This window comes from Talpa occidentalis, unplaced genomic scaffold, assembly GCF_014898055.3.
Source record: "Talpa occidentalis isolate TD23 unplaced genomic scaffold, MPIMG_talOcc4v2.1 talOcc4.9, whole genome shotgun sequence".
Lineage (NCBI taxonomy): Eukaryota > Metazoa > Chordata > Mammalia > Eulipotyphla > Talpidae > Talpa > Talpa occidentalis.
The window spans coordinates 95,191,895-95,213,031 of NW_023605305.1; the positions used below are offsets into that span (position 1 = coordinate 95,191,895).

General features: G+C 35.3%; 1 protein-coding gene across 6 annotated transcripts in view; it reads left to right on the forward strand.

The window, feature by feature from the left end:
- CCDC18 (coiled-coil domain containing 18) overlaps positions 1-21,137 on the forward strand; it is a 90,692-nt gene that overhangs the window by 38,290 nt on the left and 31,265 nt on the right. For 5 of the 6 annotated variants that reach the window (XM_054691754.1, XM_054691753.1, XM_054691756.1 and 2 more), the window contains 9 exons: positions 4,667-4,801; positions 4,966-5,043; positions 7,455-7,571; positions 11,539-11,583; positions 12,957-13,124; positions 15,511-15,653; positions 19,513-19,676; positions 19,899-20,112; positions 20,638-20,737. In XM_054691754.1, coding sequence (XP_054547729.1) covers positions 4,667-4,801; positions 4,966-5,043; positions 7,455-7,571; positions 11,539-11,583; positions 12,957-13,124; positions 15,511-15,653; positions 19,513-19,676; positions 19,899-20,112; positions 20,638-20,737 — 1,164 coding nt within the window. The remainder of the gene's footprint in view (positions 1-4,666; positions 4,802-4,965; positions 5,044-7,454; positions 7,572-11,538; positions 11,584-12,956; positions 13,125-15,510; positions 15,654-19,512; positions 19,677-19,898; positions 20,113-20,637; positions 20,738-21,137) is intronic. The other variant, XM_037501211.2, reaches the window with a different exon arrangement.

Sequence of the window (21,137 nt, forward strand, 5' to 3'; positions counted from 1 at the left end):
CAATATTTTTACATGAAAGAACTTAAGACTGACAAAGTATAGTTATTTAGATTTGAATATTTGGTTGACATTCTTTTAAGTATAAACAGTGTGAGCCAGTTACATCAAGGAAAACAACTGATAGTATTTGTTGCCAATGATAAAATTCAAATTTTTAATTGAAAATTAAAATTTTGGAAAACCTATATTTACCATTAGGAATTTGACAGCTTTCTAATACTTGCAGACTTTTCTGATGAGATTGGTGACATTAACAAAAATTTTTTTTTACATTATATATGAACTATGTCACCCTTTGGGACAGCTATTGAATATATAACTCAGGAAACCCATATTTTCCAGATGACCAAAGGATAATACTACAAAATCTTGTATGTGTAAATGATCCACTCAAAGTACAAGGTAGACCAGTGGATTTTATTGTCATAGAGTAGAAAAATGCATGAATATGATTTCAGAATCCACACTGCAACTAATCTTTAAGAAACTTTCACTTGGGCCTCCCCGGTGGCACAGCGGTTGAGCGCTGGGTTGTGAAGCTGCCCGCAGCCTCTGCAGCGCAGGTTCGATCCCCAGCTGCTCCCCGGCCACTGGAGGAGGGTCCTGCATCGTGCGCAGACCTCTCCTGCCCCCTGCTGCTCCCCTCAGCAGTGTACTTTGGTCCTTCTGCCTGCTCTGCTCCCCGCTCTGGCTCTGGTGAATTCTCTCACCCTCCTGCTTTTCTGACTCTACCCAGTGCTTGTATAAATAAATAAATAAATCTTAAAAAAAAAAAAAAGAAACTTTCACTGAATGAGGTTTAGAGAGGCAGCAAAGACAAATAAATAAAATAAATTCTAAAGAAAGTTCTTAAGGCAAAAGATCATTTCAGAGGGAAATTTGAAACCTAAAGAATGAAGGAAGGACAAAAAAATAAATATTTGTACAAATACTTATTTGTACAAATAAATAATGTATTGTAATTGTAAATATTTGGCAAATATAATGGAATACTTTTCTTCTCAATAGAATAGTATAGTATCTGACAGTTGAAAAAAACTATATTGTCTAATGAGGTTTTCAATGTATGTTGGTATAATACATTAGACTACTACAATATAAATATGAAGCAGTAATGGAACCTATGTTGTTAAAAGGTTCTGTATTCCACTTCAAGTGACAAAATCTTAATTCTGAATAAATTATCAAAAGTTAAATATGTATACAGGTCTACCTCATTTTATTACAGTTGTACTCACATCGTACTTCACAGATAATGTTTTTTACACAAATTGAGGATTTATGACAACTCTGCATTCAATAGGTTTATCAGTGCCATTTCCTCAAAAGCATGTGTCCACTGTGTGTCTCTGTGTCACATTTTGATAATTCTTGCAAAATTTCAAATTTCTCATTATTGATTATGGTGATCTGTGATCAGTGACCATTGATATTACTATTATAACTGATTTGGAGCAACAAGAACTGAACCCACATTAGCCAGTGAACTTAATCATATGTGTTCTGATTGCTCTAGCAAGTGGCCATTCTCCCATCTCTCTCACTCTCCTTGGGACTCTCTATTTCCTGAGAAATAACAATCTTAGAACTAGATCAAGTAATAACCCTGTGATGGCCTGTAAGTACTCAAGTAAAAGGAAGATTTGTGTGTCTTTCATTCTCTCACTTGAAATCAAAAGCTCGAAACAATCAAGCTTAGTGAAAAAGGTATGTCAAAAGTCAAGAGGCCAAAAGCTAGGTCTCTTGGGCCAGTCAAATTGTGAACTAAAAGGAAAAGTTCTTGAAGGAAATTAAAATACTTTTCAGTGAACATATGAATGATGAGAAAGCCAAAAGCCTTGTTACTGATACAGAGAAAGTTTTAATGTCTGGATAAAAGATCAAACTAGCCACAACACTCCCTTAGGCTACAGCAAGACCCAAACTCTCTCCACTTCTGTGAAGATTGAGAAAGATGAGGAAGCTGCAAAAGCTATCACATATTGGTTCATGAGGTTTTAGAAAAGAAGCCATTTCCATGAAATCATAGTGAAGGGTGAAGCAAGAAGTGCTGATGTAGAAGTGGTAGCAAGTTATCCAGATCTAAGCTAATTGAAGAAGGTGGCTACACAAAACAACAGATTTTTCAATATAAACAAAACAGTGTTATATTGGAGGCAGATGGCATCAAGGACTTTATGGCTAAAGAGGAGAAGTTATTGTAGGGCTTTAAAGCGTCAAAGGATAGAGTGACTCTTTTGTTAGGGACCAATGCAGCGGTGAGTTTAATTTGCAACCAGTGCTCATTCACATTCCAAAAATCCTAGGGCCCCTAAGAATTATGCTGATTCCATTCTGCCTGTGTTATATAATGGAACAATAAAGCCTAGATGAAAGCATATCTCTTTCCATCATGCTTTACTGAATATTTTAAGCCCACTGTTGAGACTTACTGCTCAGGAAAAAATGATTCCTTTCAGAATATTGATGCTCATTGATAATGCACCTGGTCACTCAAGAACTCTGATGAAGATATACAAAGAGATCCTTGTTGGTTTCATGCTTGCTGACACATCATGTATTTTGTAACCAGAAATCAAGGAGTTGTTTCTATTTTCAAGTCCTGTGATTTAAGTAATACATTTCATAAGACTATATTTGCCATAGACAATGATTTCTCTGATGGAGCTAGGCTGTGTCAATTGCAATCCCTTCTGGAAACAATTCAACCTTCTAGATACCATGAAGAACATTTGTGATTCAGGGAAAGAGGTCAAAATATCAATATTAACAATAGTTTGGAAGAAATTGATTCCAACCCTCATTGATGATGTTGAGGGGTTCAAGTTCAAGTGGAGGAAGTAACTGTAGATTGGTAGAAATAGCAAGAGAACTAGAAGTGGAAAATGAGGACATGAATTGTTGCTATCTCTTGATAAAATTGGAATGAATAAGGACTTGCTTATTGATGAGCAAAGAAAGTAGTTTTGTGAGATGGAATCTCCTCTCTATGTGAATGCTAAGAACATCCTTGAGATGAAAACAAAGAACATAGAATATCACATAATGTCAGTTTGATAAAGCAGTTGACAGGGTTTGAGAGAATTGACTCCAGTTTTGAAAAATAGTTCTACTCTGAATAAAATGCCTCAAAGAACATCCCATGCTACAAGAGTTCATTTGTGAAAGGAAGAATCTTATTTTGTCTAATTTTAAGAAATTGTCAGAGTCATCCCAATCTTCAGGGGACCCCACCCTGATCAATCAGTAGTCATCAACTTCAGGATAAGATCCTCCACTGAGGATTATGTTTAGCTGAAGCAATAATGTGTTTTTAATTAAATTATATATTATTAATTTTTGGACATATTGCTACTGCATATTTGGATACATATGTACACATAAACACAGCAATAATTTCATATTTTGTCTTTTGGAAATTTGAGAATTTCAATTATTGGTGATGTTGTAGGGGGGAATGAAAAGATACACTTTTCTATACTTTGAAGGGAAATGCTTAATGAAGTTGGAAATGTGCATATTCTGGAACTAAGAAGTCTACTTCTAGATGAACTGTTCTAAATAAACTCTATAGGGGCCTCCTGGCCTGGCAGGGGTTGAGTCTCAGCACTATCACCTCTATGGCCTGAGTTCGATCCCCCACCAGGGAGCTAACCCACATATAGCACAGCAAACCTCTTCTATCTGGCCAGCTGCTCCCCTTAACAGCATATTTCAGTAAATCCTTCTATTCTGCTCCCCACTCTGTCTCTGGTAAATCCTCTCACACCCCCCACCACCACACCGCTGGCCTATACCCCAGTCTTCTATGCAAAAAAAAAAAACCAAAAAACTGTGTGAACTCTATAAATGTATATAAAGAGAAATGTACAAGGGATATCATTGTCATAATAGTGAAAACACAGAATATCTAGTTGTTTATGAGTAATATAGACAAATTGTAATTTGTTGTCATAATGGAAAACTGTAGGGGCCTCCCTGGTGGTGCAGTGGGTTGAGCGCAGTGCTGTGAAGCTGTTCGCCACCTCTGCAGTGCAGGTTCCATTCCCAGCCAGGAAGATTCCCACATGGCACAGCAGACCTCACCTATCTCTCCCGCTGCTCTGCTCAGCAGTGTCTTTGGTGCATCTGCCTGTTCTGTTCCCCGCTCTGTCTCTGGTGGATCCTCTCATCCCCCGCACCTCTGGCCTGTATCCCAGTTCTTGTATAAATAAAAATAAATCTTAAAGAAAAGAAAAGAAAGAAAACTGTATTGTCATAAATGTAAATGAACTAGATCCAGCCACATATAGATAAATGCATAAATTTATATCCACAGGTGAATATCTAAAACAGTATTAAGTCAACAGAATGTTGCCAAATTTGTGGATATATTGCTATCTATGTAAATTTTCAAAACAACTTTACCTCACATATTCTTGGATCTGCACATGTAGTAAAAGTACAAAAAAACATGTCGGAATATAAAACACACTGGAGAAAGACACAGACCATGGGCATGTGATTTCATTTCTTCTCTAACAGGAGGGAAACTGAGGGAAATTTGGCAAAATGCAAAAATCTGTAATTTCTGTGGTATTTTAACATAGTATTTGATTCTTTTCTGTTTAAAATATTTCAAAAATTCGTTAAAATGAAAAGAAATAAATCCTGTTTTTATGTTTAGCTTGAATCCCAACTAGAAAAAAAAGACCAACAATTTAAGGAACAAGAAAAGACTATGGCTATGTTGCAGCAAGATATAGTATGTAAACAACACCATCTTGAATCACTAGACAGACTCTTGACGGAAAGCAAAGGGGTAAATCATCCTTTTAAAAGTATTGTTTAAAAGTTGGCTAATACTTTAAGCTTATGTTTTTGTGACATACCTTTAATTTTAATCAAATCAAGTTTTTTAACATAATAGTTTACTACTGCTAAAATATTTTGCACATACTATTCTACCAATCTATATGTTTTCAGGAAATGGAAAAGGAAAACATGAAGAAAGATGAAGCTTTGAAAACATTACAGAACCAAGTATCTGAAGAAACAATCAAGGCTAGTATACTTATTATTCAATACTTAAAAATTTTTTTTATCTTCATGGAGACATTCCTGTGGCTTTTTTACTTTTCAAACTGTAAAAGTTATTACATAAAATCAAGAGTTAAAGATTTCACCTGAATCAGTAAACTTAGTCTCTGTACATATATTTTCTTCAATGTGAATTATGTTCATAATTACTTGATAGTTGATGATGTAGTTATAGATTTTCTAGACTTTTTTAGCCTTAAGAAAGGTTTTTTAGACTTAATAATATAAATGTATTTAAATTTTAGCTACTTGCTTACATTACTAGTAAGTAATTAACAAGAGGAAATAAAGGGCGATGAAACTACTGCTTTTACTTCTTTTTACCTTTTATAGTTCTGCTGTACTATTAATTGGGGAAAGAGGAAGTGAGAGAGAAAAACTACAAGCAGTTCAGTTTTATTACTTTTTTACCTTTTATAGTTCTGCTATAAGATTAAGTAGGGGCTAAATCCAGAATTTCTAGGTATAGTTTTGTGACTAGTGGAGCTTCATGTTTAAAAGCATGAGATTTGGTTTTCATTTCTGACTTGAGTGTTTACTGATTGTAATCTTGGCTAGGTTATTTAAATTCTCTGAACTTTAATTTCTTCATCTGAAAAATAGGGTTAACAATACTCTAAAAGAGGTCAGTGTGAGAATTAAGTGAAATGAGATACATAAAATGCTCAAAATATGCTAAATTACTCAAAGTTCAATAAGTAATTACTATATATTCAATATTTTCTTTGCATTTTTGTGTTAAATATAGGTCTAATGTGTTGCTACCTTTATTTTTTCATATATGGCTTGAATTTAAAGGATTTTTAAAAAGTCAGTATTATTCACATTTTGCCTCGTACTGTTTTTAACTCATTTTGTGACCATGTATACCCAAGTAATCACAATTATAAGTTTATCCATAACTTTCCTATAGCATTTTCCAAAACTTTTAGCATTTATTGCCATTTCAGTTCATTTCCTTCTATAAAAACACCTCTAAGATCATTGACATTAAAGAAATCATTACTATACAAAGATTGTAGGCATGAAATAATTTCATTAAATAAAATTCAGAGTACCACTTAACTTTTGTTTTTCAATAAGTGACCGAACACATCTAGCCAGTCATCTGGTAAGTTATTTCCTTACGTTAATAACCACAAGACAAGAAAGAAACGAACAAAAGGTATATGAATTATGATGTTGAGTTTTAGTTCCTTGGTATGTTTTTGATTGTGGGGGGAGTCAAAATAAGAAATACAGAAGTACCTGTGACTGAAGTTGTACTAACATATATGATATTTGTAGCAACAAAATGGAAATTGGAAATCTAATTCTCTTTTCCTAATAATGTCATTATCACATTCCTTTCCTAGTTTTTCACCATGACCCCCTGTATGCCTCAATTTGTTCTTTGCATAAAAAAGTACTGTTGCATCTGCAGGAGATTTATAAGTTTAAAGTTGTATCACTTATAAAAGTGATTAATGGGTACTATAAGATTGATAGGAAAATTCTGAACCTAATAAGAAATCAATAAATTAAATTAATATGTTACCTGACATTAAAAGAGAGTTGAAAAGGGGCCCATTAGGCCCCATTTTCTTTTGATTTTATTTCCCACTATGGATCCTTTCTTCTCCCTCAAAGAAAATCATAAGTAGAGAAGACTAAACAAAAAATAGCGTAGCTACTTTAGTTGAAGATAGCTAACCTGAAGCTCTACCTGGTTAACTACAGACTGTACCCCTGAGGAAGAGTTTCTTTGATTCAGCAAAGCAATATCTTTGTCTTTTATTTCATTCATTCATATATATTTATTCCTATGTATATGAACATGTATATTTGTGAGTGGTTTATATCCAGTATATAACATTTATTTGTGTGAGATAAACTCCATCTTTCTCTATACCCACGTGTACATGCGCACTTGTATTTGCACAGACCCAGTCCCTACCCCACCACTCACATACATACTTTTTTCCCCCACATACTTACTTTTTTACCAAACTACCTGAGAGAAGGTAATAACAATCTTTTACCCCAAAACTTGTATCGCCTATGAATAGAGACTGTCTCCAGTATGACTACATCACATCTATAGACCAGAGAAAATCAACATTAATAACATCATTTAACACACAGACCATACTGAAATTTTACCAATTATTTAAAAATGTTCTTTATAGGCTTGTAACTTAAACATGTTCTCTGCACTGGCAGTATTAATATCAATTCCTTTTTTGATAGCATCTTATGTCCTAAATTAGACTGTATATTCACTGTTTGAAGCAGTAGGGTAAAATTAAGAATAAATCTTTAAAATACTGAGCACCTATTAAGCACTCATTAATGCTAGTTGATTTTTCCTTTTTCTCTTTTTTTTTCCTGCTTAGGTCAGACAGCTGGATTCAGCATTAGAAATTTGTAAGGAAGAACTTGCCTTGCATTTAAATCAATTGGAAGGTAATAAGGAAAAGTTTGAAAAACAGATGAAGAAGAAATCTGAAGAGGTAAGTAAACATTTTGTTTAAGCATAGTATATTTTTCAAGTGATTTTTTTTTTGAGGTATTCTTTATTTTCAAGTGATTTTTTAAGTACATCTTTATGTAGCTGATGTAAAAAATCTTTTCAATAATATATGAATTCCAATTTTATATTCCTTAAGAAACAGTCATTATTTCAATGCAACACAACATATAACACCTTAAATTCCTCGTTCTTTTATATATTTTTAGGAAATCAGATGAGTAAGTTATTAATATCACAGGGCAATTTTAACATAAAATGAATAATACTTAGAATATTGTTTTAGGGCCTCCCTGGTGGCGCAGTGGTTGAGCGCTGGGTTGCCAAGCTGCCCGCAGCCTCTGCAGCACTGGTTCGATTCCCGGCTGCTCCCCGGCCACCAGAGGAGGGTCCCACATGGCGCGCAGACCTCTCCTGCCGCCCGCTGCTCCCCTCAGCAGTGTACTTCGGTCCTTCTGCCTGCTCTGCTCCCCACTCTGGCTCTGGTGAATTCTCCCACCCTCCTGCGCTTCTGACTGTACACAGTGCTTGTATAAATAAATAAAAATAAATCTTTAAAAAAAAAAAAAAAAAAAGAATATTGTTTTATATTTGGAGGTATAAAATTCTTTAAATTTTTTCCATTTTGTTTTTGTTCCTTTTAGATATCTGAAAGATTGAGAATTAGTCTTAGAAATTCAGCTTTCTTTATTGAAATGAGTTTCTCATATACTATCAATAGATAGAAGACTTACTGATTTGTTTCGCTTATCTTTGTTGTATCTATCACTTTGCTTTCAATAAAGTAGAAACACACTAAATATTTGCTCATGATGATAATCTTAGTGAACAACTCCATTTTTTTGTTGGAATTTATGATATATGTTTTAAAACCTTATATTCATGTTTAGAAATAGTACCCAATTGGTCATCAAAATTGAGTTGAATTTGTCAGAAAGGTCCAACCAGGATAACAGAAGACCTTTTATATCTTTAAAATGGCCTTTTTATATATTATTCAGAGAACTGCATACACATGCTATAGAAGAGTGGCAAAGCCACACAGCATGCTGAGGCTATGCAGAAGTTTATCATCAGCAGAGACCCACTACATCCTTAGGGAAACAATATCAGGAAGAAGTGATGTGACTGTAGTCCTGAAGTAAAGCTCTCCAGTTGAGCTAGGGCCACAGAGAAAAAGTTTGTTTAGTAAAAACTGGTAATACTGGCTGGCTTATTGACCAAACTCATTTGTTATTCAAAGGGTAATTTCCTGAAATGCATAGAGCAGAGCAGGGTGAAGACAGGCTAGCTTTAAGAACAAATAAGTTGACCAGCACTCCAGACTTAGATATATCATATAATTATAGAATTTTAGATGTTAAATAAAAGAATTCTTTTTTTCTCTGGCTCTGTCTAGTTCCTTTCACATCCCTCTATGAAAGTTTTTAATAATTTGCAGAGGGACATATATTTCTGTATTCCAGTATGTGGCAATTAAACCCCCTAACTTATGGATACTTTGACTTTTAAGGATAGAAATTTTATTTTTTTAACTGTGATTTTTCTTTACAACATTATTTAGGCATTTATTCTATTGCCCTTACTGTACTCCAGTGTAAATGAACTTGATGGAGATGGAATCTGGAGATAGGCAGTGTCTGTAACAGGAGAATTTGTTGAGCTTTAGACTTTGAGTTCTTAGAAATAACATCAGAGATTAGGTATTTACCTCAAACTTACTAAGAATTATTTCCAAAACAGTTGGAAACATAAACCTAGGTTCATACCAAATTAGAAATCAAAAGTGGTAGTTGGGTATATGCAACCATTTTAGAGAAAAAGTAAGTTAGAAATATTCGCAAGCCCTTTTATTGTTGTTGAATTATTAGTTCAACTGCATGTACACTGGTGTACTTACTTAAAAGGTAATTTTTCACTTTTTAGTGTATATTGATAAGAAACAGAAAAACCTACTTACCTTTCTTTTAGGTGTTGACTCATACATTTATTTAATTTGACTTATTTGTCCTAAGAGAAAATTGTAATATCTTACAGAAAAAAACTAACAATATAACAAAGAAGTTGTGAGGTTTTTGTCATATATAGCTTGGTTTTAGAAAGATTAGATTTGAGTCCTAGTTCATTCTATTAATAATAGGTGATGTTATAAAGATGTTTTGATCTTTTAAATGAGTGGATGTTCCCAAATCACACACTAGGTAATTAAATGGCCCCAGAGCATATTGGTAGAAAGTTAGGCAGTTGTTATTAACATGCAAAAAACTGCATGTTAATTATCAACCATAAGAACCTAATGTTCCTCTGAGGTTTTGCCTTAGGCAAAAATACTTTTTCAGATGTTGAAATAAGTACATATATATATTTAAAATAATGGTGACTTTAGGGTCCTAAGTTACTTTGACAATATTTTAATCTCATAAAATGGTTTTTTTTTAAAGATTTATTTATTTTTATATAAGAACTGGGGTACAGGCCAGAGGCACTGGAGGGTGAAAGGATTCACCAGAGACAGAGCGGGGAGCACAACAGGCAGACAGAGCGAAAACACTGCTGAGGGGAGCAGCGGGCGAGACAGGAGAGGTCTGTCACGCCTTGTGGGTATCTCCCTGGCCAGCTGGGAATCGAACCCACACTGCGGAGGCTGTGGACAGCTTCACAGCTCTGCGATCAACCTGCTGCGCCACCAGGGAGGCCCAATCTCATAAAATGTTTAATAAGTGATAAAGTATGTGTTAATGTAAAGTTACACTGTCAGTGTGATAGAAGAAAATAAACACAAAATAAATGAGAATAGCCTAAATGTTTTCTGCATATTTATTAAAATAAATTGTTTTATTGATAAATGTATTTTTTCAAATTGATGGACTTAGATTTTTGAGAAGTTGTATCAGTAACTTTTATTTTTGAGAAGTTTGTATCAGTAACTTTTATCAGTTATGTTTTCTTTTAAGTAATAATTGTGTTAATTTTTTTCCTTTGGATATACATTAATACTAGAAAAAGTTAATTGTAAGATAGATTTTATAGATTCTTCTTGACTATTATGAAATAATAAATCCTTGGGGCCTCCTTGGTAGCTTAGGAGTTAAGTCTCACACTATCACCATTACAGTCTAACTTTGATCCCTGGCCAGGGAGCTAACCCACATATGGTGCAGCAGGCCTCTTCTGTCTCACCTGCTGCTCCCTTTAGCAGTGTATTTCAGTAAAAACTCCTGGTCTGCTCCCTACTCTGTCTCTGGAGAATCCTCTCACCACCACCCCCCACCTCTGGCCTACACCCCAATTCTATGCAAAAAGTAATTTTTGAAAAAAAAAATTTTTTTAAAGATTGATTTATTTATATAAGCACTGGGTACAGTCAGACGCGTGCGAGGGTGAGAGAATTCATCAGAGTCAGAGCGGGGAGCAGAACAGGCAGATGACGAAACACACTGCTGAGGGAAGCAGCGGGCGGCAGGAGAGGTCTGCATGCCAGGTGGGACCCTCACCTGGTGGCCGGGGATCGAGCCGGCACTACAGAGGCTGCGGGCAGCCTCGCAACCCAGCGCTCAACTGCTGCACCACCGGGGAGGCCCTTGAAAATTTTTTTTAAATAATAAGTCATTTAGGAAAGTTCTATTCTTTGAAATTAATGACTTAGAGAATATAATGTAAAAACCATTTAGCTTATTTTTATATTTAGAGTAAAGCTGGTCAAAAGTTCAAGGGTTGTGCAATGTATATTTGATAGATACAGGTTTATTTTTGTGTTAATATTTATGTTACAAGTAACAGGTGCTTCAATCTTTATAATTGAAATTATTTTGTCAGTGGCTAGATTACTGAAATAAATTTTGTTATTGTTATTATGTGGTATGCCTTCTTTAGTACTTTGGTTAGATCTTATCTTTGTTTCTTCTGTTTTGTCTTATTTTAATATTTTGTCCATTTTTCTCTCTGAATAGAAAAATAAGTGTAAGACGGGGTGTTCCAGTAAAGACAAAAAAATGGTATTGAAATTTATCTTGCAAGCAAGTCAGTTCTATACACTACTACTGCAGGAGAGTAATCTACATTTTTCTAAGAAGTTAGCAGAGAAAACAAGGAAAACAGATGATACTGATACATATTTGCACTAATTAATTATTTTCATACAGATAAAATTAGATTAGCAGAAAAAGAAAAAGGTCTATAAGAATGGAAATCAGTTAGTTGCCTACGATATCTAGAATCTTTTAACTCTAGATATCCTGTGATATCTAATTCTAAATACTCTTGAGCAAAGAATATTTGCCCTTCATGATATTGGGAAGTGTTCAATTTCTGGTTAATGGGAAAAAAGAACCAATATAGATTCTTTTCCACTTTTAACAGCTTAAAATTCCTTTCTCTAAAATGTTATTTATTGAAAAAAATTCTTTACTAAAGGAATGTTGTCATTTTCATTCATTTTTAAAAGCTTTTATATAAACAACTATAAGAACTCTTTTTTAAAGAAAATTTACCTACAATCCACTCTCTAATACTTAACTTTTCATTTTTCTATTTGCCTGCTAGTTTTTCATGATTATATTAATGAAATGTAACTTGTATTCCTAGGTTTTATCTACTTAATTTTATAAACTTTTATATTTCCTACTGTCTTCTAAGTTATGATTTCAAATAGGTGCATAATTTTTAATTAGATTATATCATTTATTAAAGCTCCCCCTTTTGGTAGCAGATAAAGAATCTCATATATATTAAATAATTTATTTTGGCATATTTTTAGTATTTCTAGGACAAAGGGATATTTTCCCTTTAAAATAGGTCAACCCGGGCCTCCCTGGTGGCGCAGCGGTTGAACGCTGGGTTGCGAAGCTGCCCGCGGCCTCTGTGGCGCCGGTTCGATCTCTGGCTGCTCCCCTGCCACCAGAGGAGGGTCCCACATGGCGCGCAGACCTCTCCTGCCTCCCGCTGCTCCCCTCAGCAGTGTACTTCGGTCCTTCAGCCTGCTTTGCTCCCCGCTCTAGCTCTGGTGAATTCTCTCACCCTCCCACGCTTCTGACTGTACCCAGTGCATGTATAAACAAAACAAACAAACAAACAAACAAATAAATAACATGCCTCTATTAAAAAAAAATAATAAAAAAAAATAGGTCAACCCAATAACTTTAAAGGTATCTTTTAAAGTCATCTTGTGGGCTAACATTCAAGTCCTAAATACTTGGAGTGAATGAATTTCTTAGATGGCATTGTCATTTCTCTACATGTTTTTTTGGAGCTTGAATATTCAGAAGTGCTTTGCTGGGTTATCATTTTATAAATAGCAACAATATAGTAAATAGAAACTTTGACTTTTTATTTGAAACATATTATAATGAGAATTGTGTGTATCTCTTAGGTATATTGTTTACAGAAAGAGCTAAAGATTAAAAGTCATAGTCTTCAAGAGACCGCTGAGCAGAATGTTATCCTACAACATACACTTCAGCAACAGCAGCAGATGTTACAACAAGAGACAATTAGGAATGGAGAGCTAGAGGACATTCAAATTAAGCTTGAAAAACAGGTATATATAATTGGTCAAAATGCTTTTTACTTATTTGAAATTTTAAAAATTGATAATGGATTTTTTGTTACTGAAGTAAATTGCTGAAATAGTGAAGTAAATTGCTAGGTGATCTCAAAAAACTATTACTATAGCATATATTCTATATTAACTATGTAAAATGGGTAAAGTTCTGTTTCTGTGTAATCTGACATGTTCTGTTTCTGTGTAATCTGTGTCTCTAATGCCATGGGCACATTCTAGTCACTCTGTATACAAATTCAGGTATAATTTAGATTTCCTCATTCAGTCTCTCCCCATTTCCTGGGGCTGAATATGATGAATATTTGAATAATCATAACTTCCAGTCTCTTCTGGATCAGAACATGTATGATAATCCCTAATGTTCAAGCAATACACTGAAAGAAAAATCCCAGAGAATTGCAAACGCCCCATTCTGACCCCAACTTATCTCTTTTAAGCATTTTCCTGGTAAAGTTTTCTACTTATTCCAATGAAAGAATCCTGGGAAATTTTATACTAGAATTTAATTTTTACTCTTTCATTCACTTCTAAATTCATCTGAATTTTTCAGATTTTTTCAGTTTTTGTTTTTTCTTTTCAAATTTTACAAAAATGTATGTTAGAAAATAGTTCCCTACAATCTCACTGCACTTTATCTTTTTTCCCATTTATATTGCCTTTTATCTGTGTATTCTGAATTCACCCTCAACTTTTCCAGTGGAACAAAAGAATCTCTTCAGTACATCCAAATATATCAAGCAGGTATTCTGTATTTTATTTTTTAGAGCCATTGCCTCTATGGCTTTCCACAATGCTTGCTATGCCTGCTGTGCAGCTTTGTCCTGAACCATTTCTTCATCTCATCTATGTTTGATTTCATTTCCTTAATCCCTTGTCATTGATTCTGGGTTTTGCAGAATTGGTTATAATTTTTGTTCCTTCTGAAATAGTTTTCATTTCTGCAGTGGTTTTATGGTTTTCTTCTTTTTATTTTTCCTTTATTCTACTAGTTCATTTGTTGTTGTTTTTTAATTTGGTGATTTTATTTCTTCATGATCTTTATTTTAAATTTTTATGCTTTCTTTAACTTCCTTGAAGGACTATAAAGAAGTTTACATGTGAAAATTTCTTCAGTATTTGAAGTAAATTTTCTAAAATGTCATGGTCAAGTTTACATAAATTAAGATTATTATTCATCTTTAGATTCTTTGTTTATATGTGTGCCACTTAATCAAGCATTGAGTGGGTAGATTTCCCATAGTTCTCTTCCATTTTTACCTGGGTACTGTTTTAATTTTATTTTTGAACCTTGAGTTGTGGATGTGCATATTAGCAAGCTATGATCTGTCATTAGCCAGAGATGAATTTTGAGATCATAGTCATGTAAATGTTCATTGAAAACATGAAATAGCTGAGATTAACTAGGAAGAGTGTATAGAATGAGGGTGAGAAGATTGATTTGGACACATCTCAATAGGGATGCTGTACTTGAAAGTCAAAGTAAGCATTTCATGAAGTAAGGAATGATAGTTGGTATTATAGAAGTGGCTGTAGCCAATGTCAAATGAGTGTTGAAAAAAATCTATTGGAATTAACTACATGGAGGTGATATAAACATAATATTTGTAGAACTGCCATATTGCTATGGGATGATAAATGTTTAAGTGAGAAGTGATACAGTAGACATAGAAAACTCTTGACAATTTGGACTGTGAAAGAGGTAAGGAGAAGTATAGTAACTGGAGGAAGGTAGAGATATAAAGGAATATTTTTTTATGGTGGAAATCTTGAATATGTTTAAATGCTAATATGAAGACAGTAGGAGAAAGATATTAAAGATGTCTTACAGGAGAGAGTAGAGGTACTCAATAGCATGAGGTTTCTGAGAAAGTGAACTGGAATTGAATCCAGAAACTTATGAAGCAATTTGACTTATATGGAAGAATGGATAGAACCAAATTATGGTTGTTATGTTATGAGTTGTAACAATGTGAGTTGTAATGTTTGAGGGCAGATTGGATTTTAGAAATCTTTGACTGAATGAACCAATTTGTGAAGAAGAAAGGAACATAGTTTGATGAGAAAAGAAAGAACATTACAAGTGGGGATAATCAAAAGGGAAACATTTACCATTATTTTGTTCAATTCTTATGAATTCTATTTTGGTGTTGTATAAATAGGTATATGAATGAAGTATACTTATTACAGAAATTTATGTTTTGCATTTATATTTCTAAAACATCACTTCCTGGTCTGTATTTTGATTTTTACATTATACATTGTAACTGAATGATAGGCTAGGCTACATATTTATATAAATATTTTTCTTCTGAAGATTATTGATTGTGACTAAATTTAAAATATGTGAAAACTGCTTTACAAGGTATCAAAACTGGAACAAGAACTCCAAAAACAAAGGGAAATTTCAGCTGAAAAGTTAAGAAAAATGGAGGAGAAATGTGAAGCAGCTACACATGAAGCAGATTTGAAAAGGCAGAAAGTTATTGAGCTTACTGGCAGTGCCAGGTAAAATGAAAACTCTGAATTATGCATCTAGCCCTATATTATTACCTCATTCCCTTAAATACCCCCATTCAGCAATTCTTTTGTCTAACCTGGACCACGAATCCAGAGATTCTATCACTGTCTCACTTCCTAATACCCTCTCTCTTCATTTTAGCCAGCTTAAATTCTAGATTGTTATTAAACTCGCTGATTTACAAGTACCCATGGTTCTTTATCTTTTTTACTTTATGACATACAGCATTATAAATCCAACTCAGACCACTCCATGCTTGCTTGCATCTTTACAGAGGCTGGAGAAAAATATAGCCATATTTACTAATCTTAGTTCAATTTTTTTTTTTTAATTTTTTTTTTTAAGATTTATTTATTTATTTATACAAGCACTGGGTACAGTCAGAAGCATGGGAGGGCAAGAGAATTCACCAGAGCCAGAGCGGGAAACAGAACAGACAGACTGACGAAATACACTGCTGAGGGGAGCAGCGGGCGCGGCAGGAGAGGTCTACGCGCCATGTGGGACCCTTTCCCGATGGCCAGGGATCGAGCTGGCACTGCAGAGGCTGTGGGCAGCTGTGCAACCCAGCGCTCAACCACTGCGCCACCGGGGAGGCCCATATAGCCATTTTAAATTTCTTTGAAGAGTCTGAACTGCCCTGTTCTAAAAGTTTAGTATTAAAATTATTAAAAAAAAAAAATTAATTAAAAAAATAAATAAAAGTTTAGTATTACTTTTGGCCTTGTTTCCAACCTCAGGCTTGATTGCCCTCAATAACTCTGTGACAAGAATGTGAAGTATTTCTTGAAAAGCTGGTGGGTTCTTTTTTTGATGCACACAAGATTTTTTTATGCATACAAGAACTGGGGTATGGACCAGAGGTGCAGGGTTGGGGGACTGAGAGGATTCGCCAGAGACAGAGTGGGGAACAGAACAGGGCAGACTGACTGAAATGCACTGCTGATAGGAGCAGTGGGCGAGACAGGAGAAGTCTGTTGCGCCATGTGGGTAGCTCCCTGGCCGGGGATCGAACTTGTGTTGCTGTGGCTATAGCTAGCTTCATAGGTTGGGTCTTAACCCCTTCCGCCACCAGGGAGGCCCCAATACTGAAACTTTAAAACACAACAAAAAAGTTTTCTGGTGTTTCAGGGTTATCATTATATATATCAAGGTGGTGCCTAACTAAACCTTAAGGAGTTTAGAGTTGTTTGCATTTTGATAAAAGTTGTAGGCTACAGTGCCTTTGAAATTCCTGTACCAATTTTTATAATTTTCCCCCTGCACATTTGCTGACAAGGTATCAGCTCTTATACTATATGCTAACCTCTTTTGATTCTTTTCTAGCTGATTTTTATATTTAATATAAGAATAGCCAACCTAGCAATCATATACCTAGTGTTTTAGAAATGTCAGAAGGTTATTAACACTTTTCTAATTTATTATTAACTTTGTTGGGCCATTGACATATTTTTGTTGTTGTTTGTTTATTAATATATTTATTTATTTTCTTACATTTTGGGTCATCTTGCTATAGTTATTGTTTTCCTCAGGTGCAGCCCTCTCACCAATAATCCACCTACTTATCACCACCGGGCTTTCTCCTGTGTCTCTCTCCCTGACTCTGATCACTCTCACTCTTCCCTTGCCCCAAGACTTGGATGGATGGTCAGCCCATCTGTAAAGGCAGGACTGGACACGGTGCAGGTTTTCTGATCCCGTGCAGACCGGGTAAAGGAGGAGTCAGAGTCCTCAGTAGTTTTGCAGGTTTTCTATTGGGGTTCACCAGGCATATGGCAGGCAGGGGTCCTGGCTGGGGGCTGGGAGGCCTGGAGGCAAGTCTTCACTCTATCTGGGCTCTCTGGTGATCTCGGTTTCTCTTTCGGCTTCTGCTTCGGCTTCTGCTGCTGCTTCTACTGCTCCTGGCGTCCCGGTGACGCCACCCTTAAAAAGCACAGTCTTAGCTCAGCTGAATCCTATTTACCTATGCCCACACCCTATTCCAGGTGCCCGCCATCAGGCATGCATTCAGGACAAGGATCCATCATCTATCCTGATAGCGGAAGGGCAGAAAAGCCTGACATTTTCTTTACCCTACACCATCAAACTTGTCCTTTTCCTGGGTGAGGACCTGCGCTCCTGGACCACAGCAAACCATCCCGCTCAAATCCCCAGGAGCAACTGTGAGGCAGGGAGCAAGGCAGAGCTGTTCAGGGACCTCTTGTAGGTCAGGTGTAAGGAGTAGCTCTCTGGTCTTCTTGCTTATGGAACTTCCTGTGGTATAAGAGAATGTCCTGTTTTGCATTGATATATTTGAAGTTATGATAAAAAGTTGTGGGCTATTTTCTAGGTATAGCTGTATATACATATGCATAAATTTACAGTGTTTCAGAGATTTTACAGTTTCCCTCAAATTTACTCATGAACATCAGATTAAAACCTCTTGAACAAATCCAAATTTGCTTAAGTAGCATTTAGAAAAGAAAGAACTTATAAACTCAATTTCTACAAACTGTCAAAGACCAAAAGAACAACAAAGGTTGATATACAGGTGTATCAGCTCCCCTCATCATTGAGGATGACATTAGTGAATATCATCTGCAAATTACCAGCAATTGAACTTAAAGCTTCCTCTCACTTTGTTGATTTGTGTACAGGTAGAGGAGGTTCCATATTGGAATAAACTCAGTACTGACCAAAAGTTAGTAAGCCTCACCCTCTCATTGTTAATAACTATTTGTATTATCCCAGAACATTTACCTAATCTCCCAGTTTTCTCATCTTTAAAGTAAGGAAGTTGCATTAGTTTAGGAATATCTAGTCCCTGGCCTCCCTGGTGGCACAGGGGTTAAAGTCTCAGCACTATCAAACTATCCCCAGCCACTGCAACATTAGTTCTATCCCTGGCCAAGGAACTAACCCACATGGTGCAGCAGACCTCTCCTGTCTCATCCGCTGCTCCCCTCGGCAGTGTATTTCAGTAGATCTGCCTGTTCTGCTCCCTACTTTCTCTGGACTGCTCCCCACTCCTGGTGAATCCTCTCACCTCTCCCCTCTCCCACTCCTCTGGCCTACACCCCAGTTCTTGTATACATAAATTAAAAAAACAATTTTTTTAAGAAAGAATTTAAAAGTCCCTTTTAAAGCTTAAAAAAAGATAATAGTAAAGGTCTGAGTAAAAATTACTAATTTTGGGGGGCCTCCCTGGTGGCGCAGGGGTTAAGACGCAATCTATGAAGCAATTTGCAGCCACTGCAGCACAAGTTTGATCCCCAGCTGGCCAGGGAGCAACCCACATGGCACAGCAGACCTCTCCAGTCTTGCCCACTGCTCCCCTCAACAGTATATTTCAGTCGGTCCATCTGTTCTGTTCCCCACTCTGTCTCTGGTGAATCCTCTCACCACTCACACCTCTGGCCTATACCCCAGTTCTTGTATGCATAGATAAATCTTTAAAAAAAAATACTAATTTGGTTCTCACATGAGTGGTATGGTCTATCTGCTGAATATTTTTATTGCTTACCTTCTTTATTTTCTGTGTTGTAGATAACAGAAATTACTGATAAATAAGATACCTGTCTGTGATCTCAATATATACAAAATTTTACAAAAGTTAACTCTAGTTAAATTAAAAGGAATGCTAGCTTTCCTAACTATTATCAAGAAATACAGTTGTATTTAGTTTTATGTAATTAGTGCAAAATTACAATATTTAATTGGAGCATTTTAAACAACATAATGGGTGATTTCAGATTCTGACAAGACATTTTGCTGATACATTCTTGCAGACTTTGGTCAGAGACATGTCAGTTGGTTTTCAAGTTTCCAAATTATCATTTACTTATTTTATTTTTTGTTTTTAATTAGGCAAGTGAAACTTGAGCTGGATCAGTATAAAGAAGAACTGTGTAAAATGGAAAAAGAAATAATGCACCTCAAACGGGATGGAGAAAATAAAGCGATGCATATTGATCAGTTAGACATGATCTTAGAACAGACAAAGACAGAGCTAGATAAGAAAACAAGCAATGGTAAGCAAGCAACAGGTTAGCTGATCTTAGCCGCTTGCATATTTATATTTAAAGAAATAGAATAAAGTAAGAATTTTAAATGATGGGGGTGGAGGGATAATAAGTATTTTGCCTCTTGTCAATGAGTAGAATAGAATATTCTTAATTATAATTATATGCAAAGTTCTAATAACAATGATTTATATATAATATAGTTCTAAAATTATTCTTTCCTCTTAATAGTAAAGGAGTTTGAAAAGTTGCAGCACCACTCTGAAACTGAGCTGACAGAAGCCTTGCAGAAACGGGAAGCACTAGAGACTGAACTACAGAATGCTCATGGAGAATTAAAAAGTACTCTAAGACAACTCCAAGAATTGAGAGATGTACTGCAGAAGGCCCAATTATCATTAGAGGAAAAATATACCACTATAAAAGATCTCACAGCTGAACTTAGGTGTGTTTAAATACTAAGAAATATCACAATTACAGATATTTCCCCTTATTACTCTGAGGGCTTTGGTCATACAGTAAAGTTTGTTATTCTAGATGTTCAGGATGTATAGGAATTATCTTAATTTTTATTAAGATAATCTCAATTGTCTTAATTTTTAAAACCTGTAATATTCCCCGTGGTTGCATGGGGGTTAAGTCTCAGTGCTACCACTGCAACAGCCCTTCATTCCTTTGCTGTGGCCTGAGTTCTGCCCCCAGCCAGGGAGCTAACACAGATGGTACAGCAAACCTCTCCTGTTTCATTCGCTGCTCCCCTTAGCAGCATATTTCAGTAGATTGCCTGTTCTGCTCCCCACTCTGTCTCTGGTGAATCCTCTCACCCCCTGCATCTCTGACCTACAGCCCAATTCTTCTATGCAAGAATAAATTAAAAAAAAAAATTTTAAAAAAGGGATTTATTAAAAATTTAAAAATCTATAATATTCCCTACTATTTGCTTTCATCTTTTTCCTTTGATAAATTGCAGAGAATGCAAGATGGAGATTGAAGACAAAAGGCAAGAACTTCTTGAAATGAACCAGGCACTTAAGGAGAGAAACTGGGAACTAAAGCAAAGAGCAGCTCAAGTTGGTTTACTTAGTATATTTTTAATGAAATTTTATTTTTAAATATGATCATATAGTGTTTTCAGAGTGTACCAATTTTTGATAAAATAGAAATTTCATAGCATACTTGTTTAAAAATTAGAACTATATATATCATCATGTTGCTTTTACAGCAAATACATGGTTGAGAATGAACCTTTTTATTTTTATATTTTCGTATATCAGATGAAAATGGGATTAAAAGAGTTATTGCACGCCTGTTGTTAGTTGAAGGGAAAAAAATATTCAGAAAGTATTATTTTGCAGTGTCTTTATTTTTTTAGAGCAGTTTTAGGTTCATAGCAAAATTGAGCATAAGGTACTAAGATTTCCCACGTATGTCCTGCACCCACAAATGCATAGCCTTCCCCATATCTACACC